At 43.2% G+C, this 23,323-nt stretch overlaps 3 protein-coding genes across 3 annotated transcripts; all 3 read left to right on the top strand.

Moving 5' to 3' along the window:
- The first annotated feature begins 5,935 nt into the window (after positions 1 to 5,935).
- Positions 5,936 to 8,578, top strand: LOC124120684 (tubulin alpha-1A chain). Its single transcript, XM_046483564.2, has 3 exons — positions 5,936 to 6,034; positions 6,872 to 7,094; positions 7,384 to 8,578. Exons 1-3 carry the CDS (start codon positions 6,032 to 6,034, stop codon positions 8,511 to 8,513), a joined length of 1,356 nt encoding a protein of 451 aa, XP_046339520.1. The 5' UTR covers positions 5,936 to 6,031; the 3' UTR covers positions 8,514 to 8,578.
- Positions 8,579 to 12,992: 4,414 nt separating this feature from the next.
- Positions 12,993 to 15,416, top strand: LOC125380989 (tubulin alpha-1A chain-like). Its single transcript, XM_048396814.1, has 3 exons — positions 12,993 to 13,080; positions 13,827 to 14,049; positions 14,222 to 15,416. The coding sequence occupies exons 1-3, from the start codon at positions 13,078 to 13,080 to the stop codon at positions 15,349 to 15,351; spliced, it is 1,356 nt and encodes a 451-aa protein (XP_048252771.1). The 5' UTR covers positions 12,993 to 13,077; the 3' UTR covers positions 15,352 to 15,416.
- A 4,394-nt stretch (positions 15,417 to 19,810) lies between these two features.
- On the top strand, positions 19,811 to 22,235 carry LOC124120685 (tubulin alpha-1A chain-like). The gene is made up of 3 exons (XM_046483565.2): positions 19,811 to 19,898; positions 20,645 to 20,867; positions 21,040 to 22,235. Exons 1-3 carry the CDS (start codon positions 19,896 to 19,898, stop codon positions 22,167 to 22,169), a joined length of 1,356 nt encoding a protein of 451 aa, XP_046339521.1. The 5' UTR covers positions 19,811 to 19,895; the 3' UTR covers positions 22,170 to 22,235.
- Positions 22,236 to 23,323: the final 1,088 nt, after the last annotated feature.

Raw genomic sequence — 23,323 nt, 5'->3', positions numbered from 1 at the left:
AATGTCGTTACTGTATTTCTCTGCTAGGTCAGTAAATGTCGGTAGGTGATACCGCCAATGTCGTTACTGTATTTCTCTGCTAGGTCAGAAAATGTCGGTAGGTGAGACCGCCAATGTCGTTGCTGTATGTCTCTGCTAGGTCAGTAAATGTCGGCAGGTGAGACCGCCAATGTCGTTGCTGTATTTCTCTGCTAGGTCAGTAAATGTCGGTAGGTAAGACCGCCAGTGTCGTTGCTGTATGTCTCTGCTAGGTCAGTAAATGTCGGTAGGTGAGACCGCCAATGTCGTTGCTGTATTTCTCTGCTAGGTCAGTAAATGTCGGCAGGTGAGACCGCCAATGTCGTTACTGTATTTCTCTGCTAGGTCAGTAAATGTCGGTAGGTGAGACCGCCAATGTCGTTGCTGTATTTCTCTGCTAGGTCAGTAAATGTCGGCAGGTGAGACCGCCAATGTCGTTACTGTATTTCTCTGCTAGGTCAGTAAATGTCGGTAGGTGATACCGCCAATGTCGTTACTGTATTTCTCTGCTAGGTCAGTAAATGTCGGTAGGTGAGACCGCCAATGTCGTTGCTGTATGTCTCTGCTAGGTCAGTAAATGTCGGCAGGTGAGACCGCCAATGTCGTTGCTGTATTTCTCTGCTAGGTCAGTAAATGTCGGTAGGTAAGACCGCCAGTGTCGTTGCTGTATGTCTCTGCTAGGTCAGTAAATGTCGGTAGGTGAGACCGCCAATGTCGTTGCTGTATTTCTCTGCTAGGTCAGTAAATGTCGGTAGGTGAGACCGCCAATGTCGTTACTCTTTTTCTCTGCTAGGTCAGTAAATGTCGGTAGGTGAAACCGCCAATGTCGTTGCTGTATTTCTCTGCAAGGTCAGTAAATGTCGGTAGGTGAGACCGCCAATGTCGTTGCTGTATTTCTCTGCAAGGTCAGTAAATGTCGGTAGGTGAGACCGCCAATGTCGTTACTCTTTTTCTCTGCTAGGTCAGTAAATGTCGGTAGGTGAGACCGCCAATGTTGTTGCTGTATTGCTCTGCAAGGTCAGTAAATGTCGCTAGGTGATACCGCCAATGTCGTTGCTGTATTTCTCTGCTAGGTCAGTAAATGTCGGTAGGTGAGACCGCCAGTGTCGTTGATGTATTTCTCTGCTAGGTCAGTAAATGTCGGTAGGTGAGACCGCCAATGTCGTTGCTGTATTTCTCTGCAAGGTCAGTAAATGTCGGTAGGTGAGACCGCCAATGTCGTTACTGTATTTCTCTGCTAGGTCAGTAAATGTCGGTAGGTGAGACCGCCAGTGTCGTTGCTGTATTTCTCTGCTAGGTCAGTAAATGTCGGTAGGTGATACCGCCATTGTCGTTACTGTATTTCTCTGCTAGGTCGGTAAATGTCGGCAGGTGAGACCGCCAATGTCGTTGCTGTATTTCACTGCTAGGTCAGTAAATGTCGGTAGGTGAGACCGCCAATGTCGTTGCTGTATTTCTCTGCTAGGTCAGTAAATGTCGGTAGGTGAGACCGCCAATGTCGTTACTGTATTTCTCTGCTAGGTCAGTAAACTTTATGGAAGCTGTAAATGTGTGCCATAATTTCTCTGTGTGTTTGATTGGCATTCCAGACGAAAACGTACAAATGGAGCTTGATAACGATCTACATCGAAACATCGTTATACGCCATAAACCAGAAGTTGTTATCCATAAATTTATACTGTTTGTTAATTTCTATCACCTTTCAGATACAGGACAGGTATTTGAGCAAGTGATTTTTAATAAAAGTGAGTTAACTTTACTATGTTCCCAAACCTGTTTTAATATTCCCCGCAGAAGGAGGTGTTTACACAATGATATTATGTTTTATATAATGCTGTTTATATCTGTATTTTAGTGTATATATTGTTTCTCATAATTCCAAATGAATGGCTTGTACATAATTTAGACATATGGTTTTTTTCTGAAATGGGCTTCACACATTGTACCCATGTCGAAATCGAACCTGGGTCTTTGGTATTACGAGCGAACGCTTTAATCACCAGGCAACCCGACCGCCCCTCAACGAACAAATATGGAATAGTACACCCAATATGTATTGAGATAATGAATACTGACTTGAGATGACCAGTTCACCTTACAAATTTGGAATATTATACACAAATGTATTTTGAGATTAAATAATGGCGTCACAGGTTTCCCTATCATTGTAAGTAGGCAGATCGTATTATAACTGAAACACTGTTCACGGCCGATATAGACAAGTCCCTGATTCATGCGTTAAAGAGCTAAACCTCACTAAGAATCGAGTCATTACATGTAACAGTTCGTTCGCATTCTCCAATCCTGCTGATGCAACTCAGGGCCCCGTTGCACACAGCTGTCCTGGCGCAGCGACTACTGTAAGCCTGTGTTAAAGTATTGATGTTACTATCACCTTAGTGTTAAGGTCTCTTTGTGAAAAGACCGCCTCCGTGGTCTAATGGTAGAGCGTCCGCCCGGAGAGCGGAAGCTCCGGGGTTCGATCCCCAGCCGCGTCATACCAAAAGACGTTAAAAAATGGTACTTATTGTTACCCTGTCTGGCGCTCGGCATTAAGGGGCTAAAACAAGGACTGGTCGGCTCGGAGTCAGTATACTGTGTCTGAGTGGGGTATTCATGTTAAACTGCGGCATGGTATCTCAGTGAGCTAGCACTATAAATCGGCATCAGTCCGGACTAGCACAAGCAGCCACACACATACACGTGCATGCGCGTCGCTATATAAGTGCAATAATCTTGGACGCGACGTTTTCCCCATTTCACCTCACCTCACCTCTTTGTGAAAAGGCCCTGCCCTCACCAAAGACTCGCGATTTATGAATACTCAGTATATTCCTTCACTATATTCATATTCGATCTGAGATCTACAATAAGCAATGTTTCGAGACGTGAAGCATGCGGCTTCGCTAGTCTCAAGTCAACAAGACCATTGATCATGACGTGTTAATCATATCAAGAAATTCCATTTATGAAATTGAAACCACCCTATTTCTTATTGAGAGGAAACGCCTGTCATAAACGAAGTTGGTTAATATCTCACTCTAGATCTGTCCAAAGACGAAGCTCGGTACTTTGATATCAAGTAATTAGTAACTAACCGAGTAACCCCGGAGGTAATTTCTCTAATGGAATCTAAGGTAGGCTACCACAGTTACACATTCATATACACTTCTTCTCACGTCCGTGGGGGCGGTCGGGTAGCCTAGTGGTTAAAGCGTTCGCTCGTCACGCCGAAGACCCGGGTTCGATTCCCGACATGGGTACAATGTGTGAAGCCCATTTCTGGTGTCCCCCGCCGTGATATTGCTGGAATATTGCTAAAAGCGGCGTAAAATCCAACTCACTCACTCACTCACTATCAGATCCGTGTATCTATAACTGTGTGGGACAAATTAATATAGATGGGGTTACAAAACATAATATTTAGATTTACAAACTTAGATTATACATAAACTGCTGGGAAAGAGAAAGTATCAACAAGTATCAACAAACAATCAAATATGATTATTCGATCATGATGAATTTAATACGGGTACTCGGTTATGTTTTCGACCTTACGCTTGCACTGTTTCATCGACCGTCTTAAGCGAGTAAGTTTTTTTTATATCAATGTTTGTAAAAAAAAAAACTCTATCCAAATTTCTTGTCTTTAAAGTCTCTAGTTCAGTTTCATATACTAAAAAGATTCTTCGAAACTGTTGAAGCATATGCCAAAAATGGACAAGAGAATATTAACCTGTTGAATGGTTCAATGTATACGTGTGTCAAGTTTGGTGCTTTTAACCCAAAGTGCACAATTTTGACAAAATCCTGCCTTAACCGCCCCGATAAATGTCGGTCAGAGTGGTTAAGTCAGTGCGCGATGTTGTCATTGGTGGAGTGCACAAACTGAAAAAGAGTAAACAGAATTGGAATAAACCAATTCCGTCCCAGCCAGCTGTCATCCAAGGTCTGGCTTCCCTACATGAAATGATTGTCAAATAATGCCAGCATGTCAGATGGAGAAGAAATCTGTCAAAACAACGCATCAGTACTATTAACTTTTGACTTGACTCTAAAACCTGAAGACATGCTCATTCCTCATTTATAATGGAATCCAAAGTTCAATAAATATCTGTACGAAGAGAAAGATATTGCTTGGTCCAGCAAATGTACCACTAAATCCCTGTCATAACGATAAACCATAATACAATCTGAGAATGCTTTTGTTTATATTCGTAGTTGAGACAAGTGGAATTAATACCATGAAGATTCTCAAAACTTTAAAGGATTTGCTTGAACTTTAGTGATTCTGTCGGAACATTTGATTTTTCAGCTTTGGGCACAACTATCTCACACAACAAATTTAAGGGAAAACTTCATTCTTTTATCGATGGATAATTTGTCACAAAACGCGGTGACTATAGATATAGTTACATCTCTATCTACAGAGGTTAGGTATAATTTATCAAAATGAAAGCAAATGTCATCTGATCAAACAATATACGAAATGCTAGACTTCCTCATTGATAACATATATGTATACTGTTAGCACAAGATAAGATGAGATAAGATAAGATCTGATTTAGTCCCTTCCACTTATTTACCCACCTGGACTATAGATAAAAGAAGAGACCAGTGATACGGCCTCACCTGTTTCACATTTAGATATATGCATAAAGAATCTGAGTGACAAGAACTCTCCACAAGACTATATGAAAAGAGGACTGACTTCAAGTTTCGGATAGTGAACTTTTTATCGATCAATTCTCCAGCAGGTCCAGCTTCGGTGTCTACATTTCACTGACACAGTCGCGCATGCTCTTTCCATGAGCATTAAATGTTGCTCAAAGGTTGTTTGGTGAAGGTTACAACATTCAAGGCCTCAGAGGAGGTCATTTAAAAAAATGACACATCAATTGACAAAATTATGCCCGATGCATTTCCCTGTTTTGATTTGTTCCGTATGGTTTGATTTCGAGTGAACCATTGACTTATCTTTGTATATGCTTCTGATGGGTGCCAACGCTGGGGAAGGATACGCTCACCTTTTCGCAATTACTCAGTATCATCACTATTTGATAGTGATTCATATGCATAGACTCACGCTATCGTCGGAATCGTACAATAAACTTTCTATACACATCAGAGCATCCTTTCACAGCAGACACGTGACCGCATCGACAATACATACTAAGTGATCTGTGCGTGTACATGTGCAGCCGTTGTTCACTTTGACTCAAACATGAAAGAGATTTTACTGCAGGTTCACACATAATGAGCGAGGAGTTAGGCGAAGGCTAGGCAGGCAACACGGCATCCTAATCTGCACATACGACCCGCAGAGATCTCTTGTGGAAACGCATACACTTCTTACATAAAAGGGAAAGGCATACGCATCTTGTTTCAAAGGAAATACATACATGTACGTCTCTTGCATAAGAAAAAAGGCAAACACTTCTTACATAAAAGGGAAAGACATACGCATCTTTACTCGTTACTTTAGACGTTACTCGGTCTATCTCAATCCTTGACCCCCCAAAATTCAATTGAGAGATCAAACAAAATAATTGTTATATTATGGTTAAGTAAATACTTAGCAAAACATTAACAACTATTTAATTAGCTTACTTTCATACAAATCCCTGTACGATCATTCGTATACATTTCAGTATTGTTATTTCCCATGGTATGGATGAGTTATGAAAACCAAGCCATAATTAGATGATTAATGAACCATGGAATTAGAGATCGGGGGTTTAATCATGCATGAATATCCGCCAACAACTTTCACTTAAGACGTTAATCACGTCCTGTTGTGAAAAGTCCAATATGTATCGTCAAGCAGCACTCAATGGGTCCCTCTAATGACGCCTTTGTAATGAGCTTAGCAACGGTTACTATGGGTCAGCGTCCTTGACAACCGACTGTCCGCCATGTGTATATAACTGTCCGGGCACCTGCTCTCCTATCAGACTTTCTCACCCTAGACAATTCGCAGTCCCCGTGAGATCCACATCTACCAACAACAATCATGGTATGTTGGATTTTTTTTTCTCGTTTCTCAGATTGTCCCAGATTCCGTCCTATTTGAAGTGTTGATTAACGATCAGGAAATCTGAATATGTACTATCCAAAAATACAAATAGGTATCGGGCAATGGATGAATAATAACAAGGGAGGACTATGTGTAACATGACAAGCAACAGAACGTGTTAGTGTTTGAAATGACCTGGTCAACAATAGGTCATGCCCCCACGATTGGTCACACATTCGTTTATGCGGCGTGGCATGGTCCGAATCAGTCTCCCAATGACAATTTGAGGGAGTCTTGCTCACTCTTCTTGCAACTCCTGGTCCAAATTGGTTAACGTAGTGGGCGGTCTTTGACGTCGGCGCACTCGCCTCCCAATCATGTCCCAGACGTGTTCTATGGGGGAAAGATCTACATCCTGGCGGTGTATTGATACTGCAGGTAGTCAGTTACAATACGTTCACGGTTAGCACGAGCGTCACATTGAAGTGTAAAATGACAAATGACTCTCTATCCATGTGCAGAGAGGAAATGCATGATCCATGTGCATTGTTTTGGATGTATGGGCGTAATGTTTTGGTTCAATTTGGCAGTTATGTTCAAAGCCGACCTTTCTTCTGACATATAACATTTATATTTCATGATCCATATTTTTTGGAGAGTATAGTAACCTAATATGAACTAATAAAATAACGCTAAAGGTAGTGCACTATTCGCCGTTCTCATTTTGGTCAATCGTTGTTTTCAAAACCCTGACTGAGAGTCGGATTATAAAGCGATTCATTTTGAGTTCTTCATAAATTGACGTTAAGAATATGCTTTATTTTTGTGTTTCTTCAGAGGGAATGCATCTCCATCCACGTCGGCCAGGCCGGAGTCCAGATGGGCAATGCATGCTGGGAGTTGTACTGTCTGGAGCACGGCATCCAGCCCGACGGTCAGATGCCCTCAGACAAGACCATCGGGGGTGGGGACGACTCCTTCAACACCTTCTTCAGCGAGACCGGGGCTGGGAAACACGTCCCCAGGGCCATCTTTGTTGACCTCGAACCAACTGTTGTCGGTGGGTACAAAATATTTTGAAAATGGTACATGTGCGACTAGAAGAGGTGTTCAAAGTACGGAAATTATGTATCAATGCTTGGTGTTTTTTATATGAAGAAGTTAAATAATAAAAGTTGAACATGTTAGAGTAACTTACCTCATCGACTGAAATATAATGGTAACATAAAAGTTGAATACTTGTTCATAGAATACATTTTTTACTTATAGTAAAAGGAGAAACAGATTTGTCCAAAAACAGTTCCTAAATCTAAAATCATTCTTTATTATGCCAACCTAACATGTTTTAGATGAGGTCCGTACCGGCACCTACCGACAACTGTTCCACCCAGAGCAGCTCATCACCGGCAAGGAGGACGCTGCCAACAACTATGCCCGTGGCCACTACACCGTCGGAAAAGAGATCGTCGACCTCGTCCTTGACCGCATTAGAAAGTTGGCTGACCAGTGCACTGGACTCCAGGGCTTCCTCATCTTCCACAGCTTCGGTGGCGGCACTGGCTCCGGCTTCACCTCTCTCTTGATGGAGAGGCTGTCTGTGGATTACGGCAAGAAGTCCAAGTTGGAGTTTGCTGTCTACCCCGCTCCCCAGATCTCCACTGCCGTGGTGGAGCCCTACAACTCCATCCTGACCACCCACACCACCCTGGAACATTCCGACTGCGCCTTCATGGTCGACAACGAGGCCATCTACGACATCTGCAGACGTAACCTCGATATCGAACGTCCTACCTACACCAACCTCAACCGTCTGATTGGTCAGATTGTCAGTTCCATCACTGCCTCTCTCCGTTTTGATGGTGCCCTGAACGTGGATCTGACAGAGTTCCAGACCAACCTGGTGCCCTACCCACGTATCCACTTCCCTCTGGCTACCTACGCTCCTGTCATCTCCGCCGAGAAGGCCTATCACGAACAGCTGTCTGTGGCCGAGATCACTAACGCCTGCTTCGAGCCCGCCAACCAGATGGTCAAATGTGATCCCCGTCACGGCAAGTACATGGCCTGTTGCATGTTGTACCGTGGTGATGTCGTCCCTAAGGACGTCAACGCCGCCATCGCCACCATCAAGACCAAGAGAACCATCCAGTTTGTCGATTGGTGTCCCACTGGCTTCAAGGTTGGCATCAACTATCAGCCACCCACTGTTGTCCCCGGCGGTGACTTGGCCAAGGTCCAGAGAGCTGTCTGTATGTTGAGCAACACCACCGCCATCGCCGAGGCCTGGGCTCGTCTTGACCACAAGTTCGATCTGATGTACGCCAAGCGTGCCTTCGTCCACTGGTACGTGGGTGAGGGTATGGAGGAGGGAGAGTTCTCCGAGGCCCGTGAGGACTTGGCCGCCCTGGAAAAGGACTACGAGGAGGTTGGAGTTGACTCTGTTGAGGGCGAGGGAGAGGAAGAGGGAGAGGAGTATTAGTGCTACCCCAGTTGACACTCAAATGTTCCCTTGATGGAACGACCGAATAAAAAAATAATATAATACATTGTTTGTCATTGACTTTGTTTCCATGACACTAAATTATACTACCGATAGAAAATAAGGGAACGAATGATTTGAATTCAGCTATCCTTGAGGTGTACATTTACAATATCGTCACGTTGCATTATGAAGGCAACATCTAATCACAATAATATGTCCAAACATGCATGAAGAGCAAGTGATTCTTGTGTACACAGAAACCAAGGTTTGTGCACATGAAGGAGGACTCTGTGTCTATAAATGCAACTGAGCTGAGCACACGCTTGAAAATGCCTCCAAACAGACGAAATGGTGAACTGTCGGTACGGCACAGGGGGTGGGGGCGTCAACATCCCATGTTGCTCGAATGTTTGGCAAATCAAAAAGTGTAATTACTCGACTGTGGGACAAGTACCGTCAAACGGGTGGGGCTGCAATGAAAACTGGGCGTGGCAGGCCAAAACATACGAGACCTAGACAGGATCGTCTCATTACATTAATTGCACTGGGCCATAGATTCAAATCTGCTCCTGTTATCAATAGAGAATTCCGCATAATAACAGGCAGACGGATGTCAACATTTACTGTTACAAACCGGCCTGAAAGCAAGGCGTCTTTTGAACGGTATCAGCGTACTATAGGCGGCCAAGATTGGGGTTGGCTAGGCAACACCAGGCACGGGCTGTACGTCAATGGCGTTACACCATGTTAACAGACGAATCAAGGTTTGCCTCCGATTCACCGATGGCAGAAAACGTTGTTGGCGACCATGTCAAGATCGTGCCCAGGTCCTCACCTTGTATCTCGCGACTGCCCTGCTAAGTCCCCTGCCATGTCCCCTAAAGAGCATCTTATAATTAGGGATGTCCTCGGGATTGGAACGTACGCCAGAGACCCAGCGACCGCCAACGTAGCCCAGTTTGGGGCAGCTCTTCAGGCGGTTTGGCGGCCAGTACCATGGGCAACCATACGCAAGTTAATCATCAGTATGCCGTCTCGGTGTCGTGCATGTATCGCCCAACATAAAGGACACAGACATGAATCGTCATTACACCTTTACTATCATTTCATCAGTTCTCTGATTTCTTTCGCTAATGCTGTTGTTTTGTTGTAACACAGGACCCTAAACTTGAAGATTTTAATCGCATAGAAGCGGGTGATGAAGGATGGTTCATATTCTAAGTACCTTGTTACATGGTTCATTTTATGGATACCTGTGACATGTGGTAACGCTAGCTTATCCGTGGAGCGCAGTCTCAACTATTGTGACGTTACATGCGTGGGTGAAAATATCTCTGCAAAATATTGTTTGAAACAAAATTCAAAATGTTATTCATTGATGTAACATTTTGTTGCAATATTAATGAGCAAAAGAGCAGGTGTTTTGTTAAAACAACCTCATCCTTATTATCACTATGAAACATATCGTCAGACTGATGCACACAGTACATGTAGTTGGATGTTGCAATGTTAACTTTCTTGCGTCAGGAAAACGTCACTACATGCAGGTGGGTCTTGCAAAGCTCATTAAACTCAAGTCCAAAGAAAGTACCCCGTGATCAAAAGATGTGTTAGAAAACACGAACTTATTTGTATTTTAAAGGGAGACCACTCACTGTGTGTATCTGATAGGAACACAATACAAGTAGAAATAATAGCGTCTTGTTCTCACCGCAGACGCATCCGCAAACCCTCACAACACCCGCACCATACGTTGACCTTGCATCACGCATGGTGGCGCCTGACCTTACCCTGTACGTCGATAGACACGAGTTCTTCAATCATTGTGATATAGACAACACGACTCTCGTTCCTAAAGATTACACGGCGCCAATCACGCAGTTGTCAACGTCTAAGTCTCCTTCACCAACGTAATCTGTTGTTTGATGTTCTGGAGTCAGCGTTATTCTACGGTATGGTCGACGGGCACAGGTTCCAGCAAAACGTAATCTTCTTGTCACGTGACCCAGTGCCGTTGACGACGTTTCTGCCACCGTCAGGAAACGATTCTTCAGGTGCAATGTGCGCAGGTATCGGTCTTCCTGAGGGGTTGGGATCCATGGAGTGCCGGTTCTTGTTAAGTGATTTCCACAATTTGCACGAAATTCTCGATCTTTTTCAAATGCCACAGCTGTGTTTGAGTCTTAATGTTACACCATGTTTCAATAACTCATTCACATCGCATTGTTTTTATATTTTAAAAATGTGATGGGGTATTTTATTTTGGACTTGGGGTTATTTGGGGCCTATTTGTAGATGAGTGTTGCGAAGTTAACAATTTGTGTGTGCGTAAAACGGTACCTGTACCTGTAGATGAGTGTTGCATGCTTAAATATTAGGGGTCAACCATTTGGCATCAGTGAAACGTAACAGCTTAACGAAGGTGGGTGTCTGCAAAGATAACTGTCTGACATCAGGAAATGGTTACATTTACACGTTGGTGGGTGTAGCAAAGTTAACCTTTCGGGTAGGTTGACTTTCTATTGACAGTTAAAAATAACGTCTACGCGAAGATGAGTGTTGCAAAGTTAACGATGTCAGTAAATGGTTGCATGTACACGTAGGTGTATGTTTCAAAGTTAACAAAGTTTTTTCAGTTAAACGTTACATCCACATGTAGGTGGTTGTAGCAAAGTTCCTTGTCTTGTGTCTACGTGGTTATGTAGGTGGGAGTTGCAAAGTTAACTGTCTGGGGTCTGTAAAACGCTAATCTGCCATCTCGTATACACACATGAGCATTAATTTAGCACCACGTGATTCAAAATCCAATTGCCAAAACTAGTTACAGAGTCAGTGGTAATTCCTAGTAGCTGGACAATAATCGGGTCTCTTCACTGCATAAGGTGACAGCCCGGTTCGTGGGGGGGGGGGGGGGGGACAGTGCAGATATTTGATATTTTTGGAGCGTTGTTAAAAAACGTTTTTAGACTTCTTCCCATAACACCAATACATCCGCACCGATTGCTGGTGCCATCATCATTATTGTGTGATGGCAGTGCCAGGCGCTCTGCTTGTCAGTTTCCTACTCTTTTGTCGTCGTCATTTTTTTATGTAGCACTTATAAAAATGTCGACATGATTGTCTATGTTTGTTTGTTTTTGTTGTTTGACGCAGCACTCAGCAATATTCCAGCAATAATATGAAAATAGTCTGTAAATAATCGAATCTGGACCGGACAATCCAGTGATTGACATCATCAGCGTCGATCTACGCAATTGAGATACGATGACATGCATCAACCAAATCAGCGAGCCTGATCACCCGATCCCGTTCTACCTCCATGACTGTCAGAGAGTAACGTTATATTAACAGCTACTTAATTCTTAAACACTAACAGGCATTTATCAGTATACTTCACATCTCTAGCTATATTTGTCAGAGGGTAAATAGCATATATTGGCAAAAAATTACATCCATTTCCCTTTGATTGTCGGAGATAAAAAGTAGACGATATTAATACACCGTTACATGTGTAGCTAAATGATTGTTAGAGAGTAAAGAGCCCGCTTTTTCACTTAGTAATAGTAATTTATAATCACCTATTTTTTCATATGTTCTCTGAGATTTCTTGTGGTTATTGAAATATTTTTGTCGCTTTTAGTTATATCTGTAAAGGTGACAGTTCTAGATGTATTCATAGAGAATATCTTGCAAATTTCAAGTAAACGTTACATAAATAGCCATATGATTGTTAGAGGGTCACTGGTATATATTCTTATATATAAAACGTTATGTCTGCAGCAAAGGTATTGTTAGAGAGGATCCAGTTGATACCAAGGAAACATTACATTTACAGTCAAACCCTGATGTGGCGAACTTACGGTTGTCTCGAGGAAAAAGCTTGGTCCCTGCATATTCCTTCTTTATTCATCATCATATAACCTCCGATTTGTCGAACTTACGGTTGTCTCGAAGTTATTTTTCAGTCTCAAGTATGTACTTCCAGCACAATTTTACTCTGACGAGACGATCTCTACACGACCAATCTGTCATCACAGTTCAATTAACAAGGCTCAACAAGCCGGAAATCACCACTGCATTGTCAAAGGCATACAGTTCCGTTATTCACACTCAGTGACACCTAACTTCAACGAAATCTTTAGCTGATGTGTCTATTATGGATTAACAAGTCATTTGTCTTGAAAAGTACAAACACAATAGGAAAATGTCATGAGAAATTAACGGAAATTCAACTCTCATCCTGCATCTGTAATTGACCTAAACGGTCTATGCTTCACGATATTGAAGTTAATTACATCTTCAATAGACTTATTCTTAATTAGTGCGCTATTTAAATTAATGGCGGAAGGCACAATCAATTTCACGGCTTGAACAAATGCCTTGTAAAGTCCATACAACAGATTTCTAATGAACTCAGCAACAGTTGCTATGGACCAGCGTCCTTGACAACCTTCTGACCACCACGTGTATATAAGTGTCCGGGCACCTGCTCTCTACATCAGACTTTCTCACTCCAGACAACTTGCAGTCCACGTGAGGTCCACATCTACCTACAACAATCATGGTAAGTGAAACTGTTTTATGTACACATGTATCACGTTTCAAGTTGCAAGATATGTGCATATTAAAACCTTTCATTAGGAATATTTTTGATATGCCATTGACGAAACTTATATGAAAGACGTAACGTGGGTGCCTCAGTAGCCTGGTTGGTAACGAGTAGCTCGTCAGGCTGAATGTATCATGTATCATTACCATGTACCCAGAACACAAGCAGGAACCATGCCGGGATTTGCCAAACACAGAATACATAGCCATGTTTATATCTTTCATAATCTTATTATAATTTTGTGCATGGGAATATTACATACATAACACCTTGCACCCTGATGTAACATGGCTACCCTTGTGGCCTGGTAGCAATTCATTCGTCAGACTTAAGGCACGGGTTTGAGTCCTCACATTGTGGTATTCTTGCTGCCCAGTCTCGTCGTCGCTGCTGCAATAGGAACAGAAGCTGCAGGCGACTATACTCACTCAGTCAGTAACTTGCTAGAAAAATAGGTACGGAAGCCATCGTCATAAAGAAGATTTCACGGAATTCATGAAATATATACCTTCAGACTACTTTCACGGACCGACCGTACATGTAGTTGTTAACTTAACAAAAGAACATACATGTTATTGTGATACTTTACATTTTTTTTTCTAAACAATCATTAAGTTTACTTAATTAATATTTATAAGTTTTATATGAACTGAAATAGTCTTCAAAACAAAATCCTTCATTCATTTTCTTGTGATCTTCAGAGGGAATGCATCTCCATCCACGTCGGCCAGGCCGGAGTCCAGATGGGCAATGCATGCTGGGAGTTGTACTGTCTGGAGCACGGCATCCAGCCCGACGGTCAGATGCCCTCAGACAAGACCATCGGGGGTGGGGACGACTCCTTCAACACCTTCTTCAGCGAGACCGGGGCTGGGAAACACGTCCCGAGGGCCATCTTTGTTGACCTCGAACCAACTGTTGTCGGTGGGAACAATATATTTCATATTTAACAATCGTAAATATTCGATTAAATCTTTCCTTAAAACGTATCTATTTATAAGAAATATGCACTTAAATCGGAATTCAACCTGTACATTGATTTTGTTTAAATATTCTTTTTATTCCTTGCTCATATTATTTCTTACTGCTCTTCCAGATGAGGTCCGTACCGGCACCTACCGACAACTTTTCCACCCAGAGCAGCTCATCACCGGCAAGGAGGACGCTGCCAACAACTACGCCCGTGGCCACTACACCGTCGGAAAAGAGATCGTCGACCTCGTCCTTGACCGCACAAGAAAGTTGGCTGACCAGTGCACTGGACTCCAGGGCTTCCTCATCTTCCACAGCTTCGGTGGCGGCACTGGCTCCGGCTTCACCTCTCTCCTGATGGAAAGACTGTCTGTGGACTACGGCAAGAAGTCCAAGCTAGAGTTCGCTGTCTACCCAGCTCCCCAGATCTCCACTGCCGTGGTGGAGCCCTACAACTCCATCCTCACCACCCACACCACCCTGGAACATTCCGACTGCGCCTTCATGGTCGACAACGAGGCCATCTACGACATCTGCAGACGTAACCTCGATATCGAACGTCCTACCTACACCAACCTCAACCGTCTGATTGGTCAGATTGTCAGTTCCATCACTGCCTCTCTCCGTTTCGATGGTGCCCTGAACGTGGATCTGACAGAGTTCCAGACCAACCTGGTGCCCTACCCACGTATCCACTTCCCTCTGGCTACCTACGCTCCTGTCATCTCCGCCGAGAAGGCCTACCACGAACAACTGTCTGTGGCCGAGATAACTAACGCTTGCTTCGAGCCCGCCAACCAGATGGTCAAATGTGATCCCCGACACGGCAAGTACATGGCCTGTTGCATGTTGTACCGTGGTGATGTCGTCCCTAAGGACGTCAACGCCGCCATCGCCACCATCAAGACCAAGAGAACCATCCAGTTCGTCGATTGGTGTCCCACTGGCTTCAAGGTTGGCATCAACTACCAGCCACCCACTGTTGTCCCCGGTGGTGACCTGGCCAAGGTCCAGAGAGCTGTCTGTATGTTGAGCAACACCACCGCCATCGCCGAGGCCTGGGCTCGTCTTGACCACAAGTTCGATCTGATGTACGCCAAGCGTGCCTTCGTCCACTGGTATGTGGGTGAGGGTATGGAGGAGGGAGAGTTCTCCGAGGCCCGTGAGGACTTGGCCGCCCTGGAAAAGGACTACGAGGAGGTTGGAGTCGACTCTGTTGAGGGCGAGGGAGAGGAAGAGGGAGAGGAGTATTAGTGCTACCCCAGTTGACACTCAAATGTTCCCTTGATGGAACGACCGAATAAAAAAATAATATAATACATTGTTTGTCATTGACTTTGTTTCCATGACACTAAATTATACTACCGATAGAAAATAAGGGAACGAATGATTTGAATTCAGCTATCCTTGAGGTGTACATTTACAATATCGTCACGTTGCATTATGAAGGCAACATCTAATCACAATAATATGTCCAAACATGCATGAAGAGCAAGTGATTCTTGTGTACACAGAAACCAAGGTTTGTGCACATGAAGGAGGACTCTATGTCTATAAATGCAACTGAGCTGAGCACACGCTTGAAAATGCCTCCAAACAGACGAAATGGTGAACTGTGGGTACGGCACATCCCATGTTGCTCGAATGTTTGGCAAATCAAAAAGTGTAATTACTCGACTGTGGGACAAGTACCGTCAAACGGGTGGGGCTGCAATGAAAACTGGGCGTGGCAGGCCAAAACATACGAGACCTAGACAGGATCGTCTCATAACATTAATTGCACTGGGCCATAGATTCAAATCTGCTCCTGTTATCAATAGAGAATTCCGCATAATAACAGGCAGGCGGATGTCAACATTTACTGTTACAAACCGGCCTGAAAGCAAGGCGTCTTGTGAACGGTATCAGCGTACTATAGGCGGCCAAGATTGGGGTTGGCTAGGCAACACCAGGCACGGGCTGTACGTCAATGGCGTTACACCATGTTAACAGACGAATCAAGGTTTGCCTCCGATTCACCGATGGCAGAAAACGTTGTTGGCGACCATGTCAAGATCGTGCCCAGGTCCTCACCTTGTATCTCGCGACTGCCCTGCTAAGTCCCCTGACATGTCCCCTAAAGAGCATCTTATAATTAGGGATGTCCTCGGGATGGGAACGTACGCCAGAGACCCAGCGACCGCCAACGTAGCCCAGTTTGGGGCAGCTCTTCAGGCGGTATGGCGGCCAGTACCAAGGGCAACCATACGCAAGTTAATCATCAGTATGCCGTCTCGGTGACATGCATGTATCGCCCAACATAAAGGACACAGCCATGAATCGTCATTACACCTTTACTATCATTTCATCAGTTCTCTGATTTCTTTCGCTAATGCTGTTGTTTTGTTGTAACACAGGACCCTAAACTTGAAGATTTTAATCGCATAGAAGCGGGTGATGAAGGATGGTTCATATTCTCAGCACCTTGTTACATTGTTCATTTTATGGATACCTGTGACATGTGTAAACGCTAGCTTATCCGTGGAGCGCAGTCTCAACTATTGTGACATTACATGCGTGGGTGAAAATATCTCTGCAAAATATTGTTTGAAACAAAATTCAAAATGTTATTCATTGATGTAACATTTTGTTGCAATATTAATGAGCAAAAGAGCAGGTGTTTTGTTAAAACAACCTCATCCTTATCATCACTATGAAACATATCGTCAGACTGATGCACACAGTACATGTAGTTGGATGTTGCAATGTTAACTTTCTTGCGTCAGGAAAACGTCACTACATGCAGGTGGGTCTTGCAAAGCTCATTAAACTCAAGTCCAAAGAAAGTACCCCGTGATCAAAAGATGTGTTAGAAAACACGAACTTATTTGTATTTTAAAGGGAGACCACTCACTGTGTGTATCTGATAGGAACACAATACAAGTAGAAAAAATAGCGTCTTGTTCTCACCGCAGACGCATCCGCAAACCCTCACAACACCCGCACCATACGTTGACCTTGCATCACGCATGGTGGCGCCTGACCTTATCCTGTACGTCGATAGACACGAGTTCTTCAATCATTGTGATATAGACAACACGACTCTCGTTCCTAAAGATTACACGGCGCCAATCACGCAGTTGTCAACGTCTAAGTCTCCTTCACCAACGTAATCTGTTGTTTGATGTTCTGGAGTCAGCGTTATTCTACGGTATGGTCGACGGGCACAGGTTCCAGCAAAACGTAATCTTCTTGTCACGTGACCCAGTGCCGTTGACGACGTTTCTGCCACCGTCAGGAAACGATTCTTCAGGTGCAATGTGCGCAGGTATCGGTCTTCCTGAGGAGTTGGGATCCATGGAGTGCCGGTTCTTGTTAAGTGATTTCCACAATTTGCACGAAATTCTCGATCTTTTTCAAATGCCACAGCTGTGTTTGAGTCTTAATGTTACACCATGTTTCAATAACTCATTCACATCGCATTGTTTTTATATTTTAAAAATGTGATGGGGTATTTTATTTTGGACTTGGGGTTATTTGGGGCCTATTTGTAGATGAGTGTTGCGAAGTTAACAATTTGTGTGTGCGTAAAACGGTACCTGTACCTGTAGATGAGTGTTGCATGCTTAAATATTAGGGGTCAACCATTTGGCATCAGTGAAACGTAACAGCTTAACGAAGGTGGGTGTCTGCAAAGATAACTGTCTGACATCAGGAAATGGTTACATTTACACGTTGGTGGGTGTAGCAAAGTTAACCTTTCGGGTAGGTTGACTTTCTATTGACAGTTAAAAATAACGTCTACACGAAGATGAGTGTTGCAAAGTTAACGATGTCAGTAAATGGTTGCATGTACACGTAGGTGTATGTTTCAAAGTTAACAAAGTGTTTTCAGTTAAACGTTACATCCACATGTAGGTGGTTGTAGCAAAGTTCCTTGTCTTGTGTCTACGTGGTTATGTAGGTGGGAGTTGCAAAGTTAACTGTCTGGGGTCTGTAAAACGCTAATCTGCCATCTCGTATACACACATGAGCATTAATTTAGCACCACGTGATTCAAAATCCAATTGCCAAAACTAGTTACAGAGTCAGTGGTAATTCCTAGTAGCTGGACAATAATCGGGTCTCTTCACTGCATAAGGTGACAGCCCGGTTCGTGGGGGGGGGGGGGGGGACAGTGCTGATATTTGATATTTTTGGAGCGTTGTTAAAAAACGTTTTTAGACTTCTTCCCATAACACCAATACATCCGCACCGATTGCTGGTGCCATCATCATTATTGTGTGATGGCAGTGCCAGGCGCTCTGCTTGTCAGTTTCCTACTCTTTTGTCGTCGTCATTTTTTTATGTAGCACTTATAAAAATGTCGACATGATTGTCTATGTTTGTTTGTTTTTGTTGTTTGACGCAGCACTCAGCAATATTCCAGCAATAATATGAAAATAGTCTGTAAATAATCGAATCTGGACCGGACAATCCAGTGATTGACATCATCAGCGTCGATCTACGCAATTGAGATACGATGACATGCATCAACCAAATCAGCGAGCCTGATCACCCGATCCCGTTCTACCTCCCTGACTGTCAGAGAGTAACGTTATATTAACAGCTACTTAATTCTTAAACACTAACAGGCATTTATCAGTATACTTCACATCTCTAGCTATATTTGTCAGAGGGTAAATAGCATATATTGGCAAAAAATTACATCCATTTCCCTTTGATTGTCGGAGATAAAAAGTAGACGATATTAATACACCGTTACATGTGTAGCTAAATGATTGTTAGAGAGTAAAGCGCCCGCTTTTTCACTTAGTAATAGTAATTTATAATCACCTATTTTTTCATATGTTCTCTGATATTTCTTGTGGTTATGGAAATATTTTTGTCGCTTTTAGTTATATCTGTAAAGGTGACAGTTCTAGATGTATTCATAGAGAATATCTTGCAAATTTCAAGTAAACGTTACATAAATAGCCATATGATTGTTAGAGGGTCACTGGTATATATTCTTATATATAAAACATTATGTCTGCAGCAAAGGTATTGTTAGAGAGGATCCAGTTGATACCAAGGAAACATTACATTTACAGTCAAACCCTGATGTGGCGAACTTACGGTTGTCTCGAGGAAAAAGCTTGGTCCCTGCATATTCCTTCTTTATTCATCATCATATAACCTCCGATTTGTCGAACTTACGGTTGTCTCGAAGTTATTTTTCAGTCTCAAGTATGTACTTCCAGCACAATTTTACTCTGACGAGACGATCTCTACACGACCAATCTGTCATCACAGTTCAATTAACAAGGCTCAACAAGCCGGAAATCACCACTGCATTGTCAAAGGCATACAGTCTTGTTATTCACACTCAGTGACACCTAACTTCAACGAAATCTTTAGCTGATGTGTCTATTATGGATTAACAAGTCATTTGTCTTGAAAAGTACAAACACAATAGGAAAATGTCATGAGAAATTAACGGGAATTCAACTCTCATCCTGCATCTGTAATTGACCTAAACGGTCTATGCTTCACGATATTGAAGTTAATTACATCTTCAATAGGCTTATTCTTAATTAGTGCGCTATTTAAATTAATGGCGGAAGGCACAATCAATTTCACGGCTTGAACAAATGCCTTGTAAAGTCCATACAACAGATTTCTAATGAACTCAGCAACAGTTGCTATGGACCAGCGTCCTTGACAACCTTCTGACCACCACGTGTATATAAGTGTCCGGGCACCTGCTCTCTACATCAGACTTTCTCACTCCAGACAACTTGCAGTCCACGTGAGGTCCACATCTACCTACAACAATCATGGTAAGTGAAACTGTCTTATGTACACATGTATCACGTTTCAAGTTGCAAGATATGTGCATATTAAAACCTTTCATTAGGAATATTTTTGATATGCCATTGACGAAACTTATATGAAAGACGTAACGTGGGTGCCTCAGTAGCCTGGTTGGTAACGAGTAGCTCGTCAGGCTGAATGTATCATGTATCATTACCATGTACCCAGAACACAAGCAGGAACCATGCCGGGATTTGCCAAACACAGAATACATAGCCATGTTTATATCTTTCATAATCTTATTATAATTTTGTGCATGGGAATATTACATACATAACACCTTGCACCCTGATGTAACAAGGCTACCCTTGTGGCCTGGTAGCAATTCATTCGTCAGACTTAAGGCACGGGTTTGAGTCCTCACATTGTGGTATTCTTGCTGCCCAGTTTCGTCGTCGCTGCTGCAATAGGAACAGAAGCTGCAGGCGACTATACTCATTCAGTCAGTAACTTGCTAGAAAAATAGGTACGGAAGCCATCGTCATAAAGAAGATTTCACGGAATTCATGAAAAATATACCTTCAGACTACTTTCACGGACCGACCGTACATGTAGTTGTTAACTTAACAAAAGAACATACATGTTATTGTGATACTTTACATTTTTGTTTCTAAACAATCATTAAGTTTACTTAATTAATATTTATAAGTTTTATATGAAGTGAAATAGTCTTCAAAACAAAATCCTTCATTTATTTTCTTGTGATCTTCAGAGGGAATGCATCTCCATCCACGTCGGCCAGGCCGGAGTCCAGATGGGCAATGCATGCTGGGAGTTGTACTGTCTGGAGCACGGCATCCAGCCCGACGGTCAGATGCCCTCAGACAAGACCATCGGGGGTGGGGACGACTCCTTCAACACCTTCTTCAGCGAGACCGGGGCTGGGAAACACGTCCCCAGGGCCATCTTTGTTGACCTCGAACCAACTGTTGTCGGTGGGTACAATATATTTCATATTTAACAATCGTAAATATTCGATTAAATCTTTCCTTAAAACGTATCTATTCATAAGAAATATGCACTTAAATCGAAATTCAACCTGTACATTGATTTTGTTTAAATATTCTTTTTATTCCTTGCTCATATTATTTCTTACTGCTCTTCCAGATGAGGTCCGTACCGGCACCTACCGACAACTGTTCCATCCAGAGCAGCTCATCACCGGCAAGGAGGACGCTGCCAACAACTACGCCCGTGGTCACTACACCGTCGGAAAAGAGATCGTCGACCTCGTCCTTGACCGCACAAGAAAGTTGGCTGACCAGTGCACTGGACTCCAGGGCTTCCTCATCTTCCACAGCTTCGGTGGCGGCACTGGCTCCGGCTTCACCTCTCTCTTGATGGAGAGACTATCTGTGGACTACGGCAAGAAGTCCAAGTTGGAGTTCGCTGTCTACCCCGCTCCCCAGATCTCCACTGCCGTGGTGGAGCCCTACAACTCCATCCTCACCACCCACACCACCTTGGAACATTCCGACTGCGCCTTCATGGTCGACAACGAGGCCATCTACGACATCTGCAGACGTAACCTCGATATCGAACGTCCTACCTACACCAACCTCAACCGTCTGATTGGTCAGATTGTCAGTTCCATCACTGCCTCTCTCCGTTTCGATGGTGCCCTGAACGTGGATCTGACAGAGTTCCAGACCAACCTGGTGCCCTACCCACGTATCCACTTCCCTCTAGCTACCTACGCTCCTGTCATCTCCGCCGAGAAGGCCTACCACGAACAGTTGTCTGTGGCCGAGATAACTAACGCTTGCTTCGAGCCTGCCAACCAGATGGTCAAATGTGATCCCCGACACGGCAAGTACATGGCCTGTTGCATGTTGTACCGTGGTGATGTCGTCCCTAAGGACGTCAACGCCGCCATCGCCACCATCAAGACCAAGAGAACCATCCAGTTCGTCGATTGGTGTCCCACTGGCTTCAAGGTTGGAATCAACTACCAGCCACCCACTGTTGTTCCAGGCGGTGACTTGGCCAAGGTCCAGAGAGCTGTCTGTATGTTGAGCAACACCACCGCCATCGCCGAGGCCTGGGCCCGTCTTGACCACAAGTTCGATCTGATGTACGCCAAGCGTGCCTTCGTCCACTGGTACGTGGGTGAGGGTATGGAGGAGGGAGAGTTCTCCGAGGCCCGTGAGGACTTGGCCGCCCTGGAAAAGGACTACGAGGAGGTTGGAGTCGACTCTGTTGAGGGCGAGGGAGAAGAAGAGGGAGAGGAGTACTAGTGCTATCCTAAACTGACACTCAAATGTTCCCTTGATGGAACGACCGAATAAAATATGAATATATAACATTGTCTGTTTGTCGTTTGTCCAACACCCTTAACAGTGACACTTATGTAACGTACATGTATCAACCGTCCTTTTCAGTTTGCATATGGTGAAGATGAAGGATTGTTAAATATTCACAGAATAACACCACCTCATCTCTGATGTAGTCCTTTGCCTTTTGTCATATAAAGTCACCATATGTGTTCATGACATAGATTCTTTTAATCAGACCTTCACCTGCACCGTTTTCTATTTAAATTGCGTACATGGAATAGTAGCCTTGATCAGACGTCAAAATATAATTCATTTTATAAAAGGAGCAGAACAGCTTCAAGTGAAAATGACACTAAATAGATGTCTTACCACCACAGCATAACCGTCATACACATCGAAACATAATATCCCACAGATGCGCCCAGGAGTGACTAAAGTTTGAAACATCCAGTCATCTTAAACTATCTAGCTACATGGATACTCCACATTGTGACATATCATCGCATACATATTTCAAATATCAATTTCGTATTTAATTATCTGGTAACATGGACTCTCAAATAGTAACTACATCTTGAAACATCTAGTCACATAGATACTTCAAACAATCATTTCGTATTTAATCATCTTGTCACATTTATAATTGAAATAGTAACTACATCTTGAAACATATCATCACATAGATACGTCAAATAGTCATTTCGTATTTAATCATCTGGACAAACATATATTTCAAATAATGATTACATTGTAAATTATTTAGTCACATCCATACTTCCAATAATTTTGTACACCAAGTCACACTAATACTTCCAATAGTGCTTGAATCTTCATGCACCTAGTCACACTAATACTTCCAATAGTAATTGTATCTTGATACACCAAGTCACAATAATGCTTCCAATAGTGATTGTAGCTTGAGACATACAGTCACGCTAATGCTTCCAATAGCAATTGTATCTTGATACATCTCGTCACATAGATACTTTCAATAGCGATTGTATCTTGGTACATACAGGCACACTAATACTGTCCGCAGTGAATGTAACTTGAGACATCTAGTCACACTAATACTTCCAATAGTGATTGTATCTTGATACACCTAGTCACGCTTA

This window comes from Haliotis rufescens, unplaced genomic scaffold, assembly GCF_023055435.1.
Source record: "Haliotis rufescens isolate VD_foot unplaced genomic scaffold, xgHalRufe1.0.p SCAF_16, whole genome shotgun sequence".
Taxonomy (NCBI): Eukaryota; Metazoa; Mollusca; class Gastropoda; order Lepetellida; family Haliotidae; genus Haliotis; species Haliotis rufescens.
Note: the sequence above shows the minus strand (reverse complement) of the source record. Positions and strands in the feature narration are given on the sequence as shown.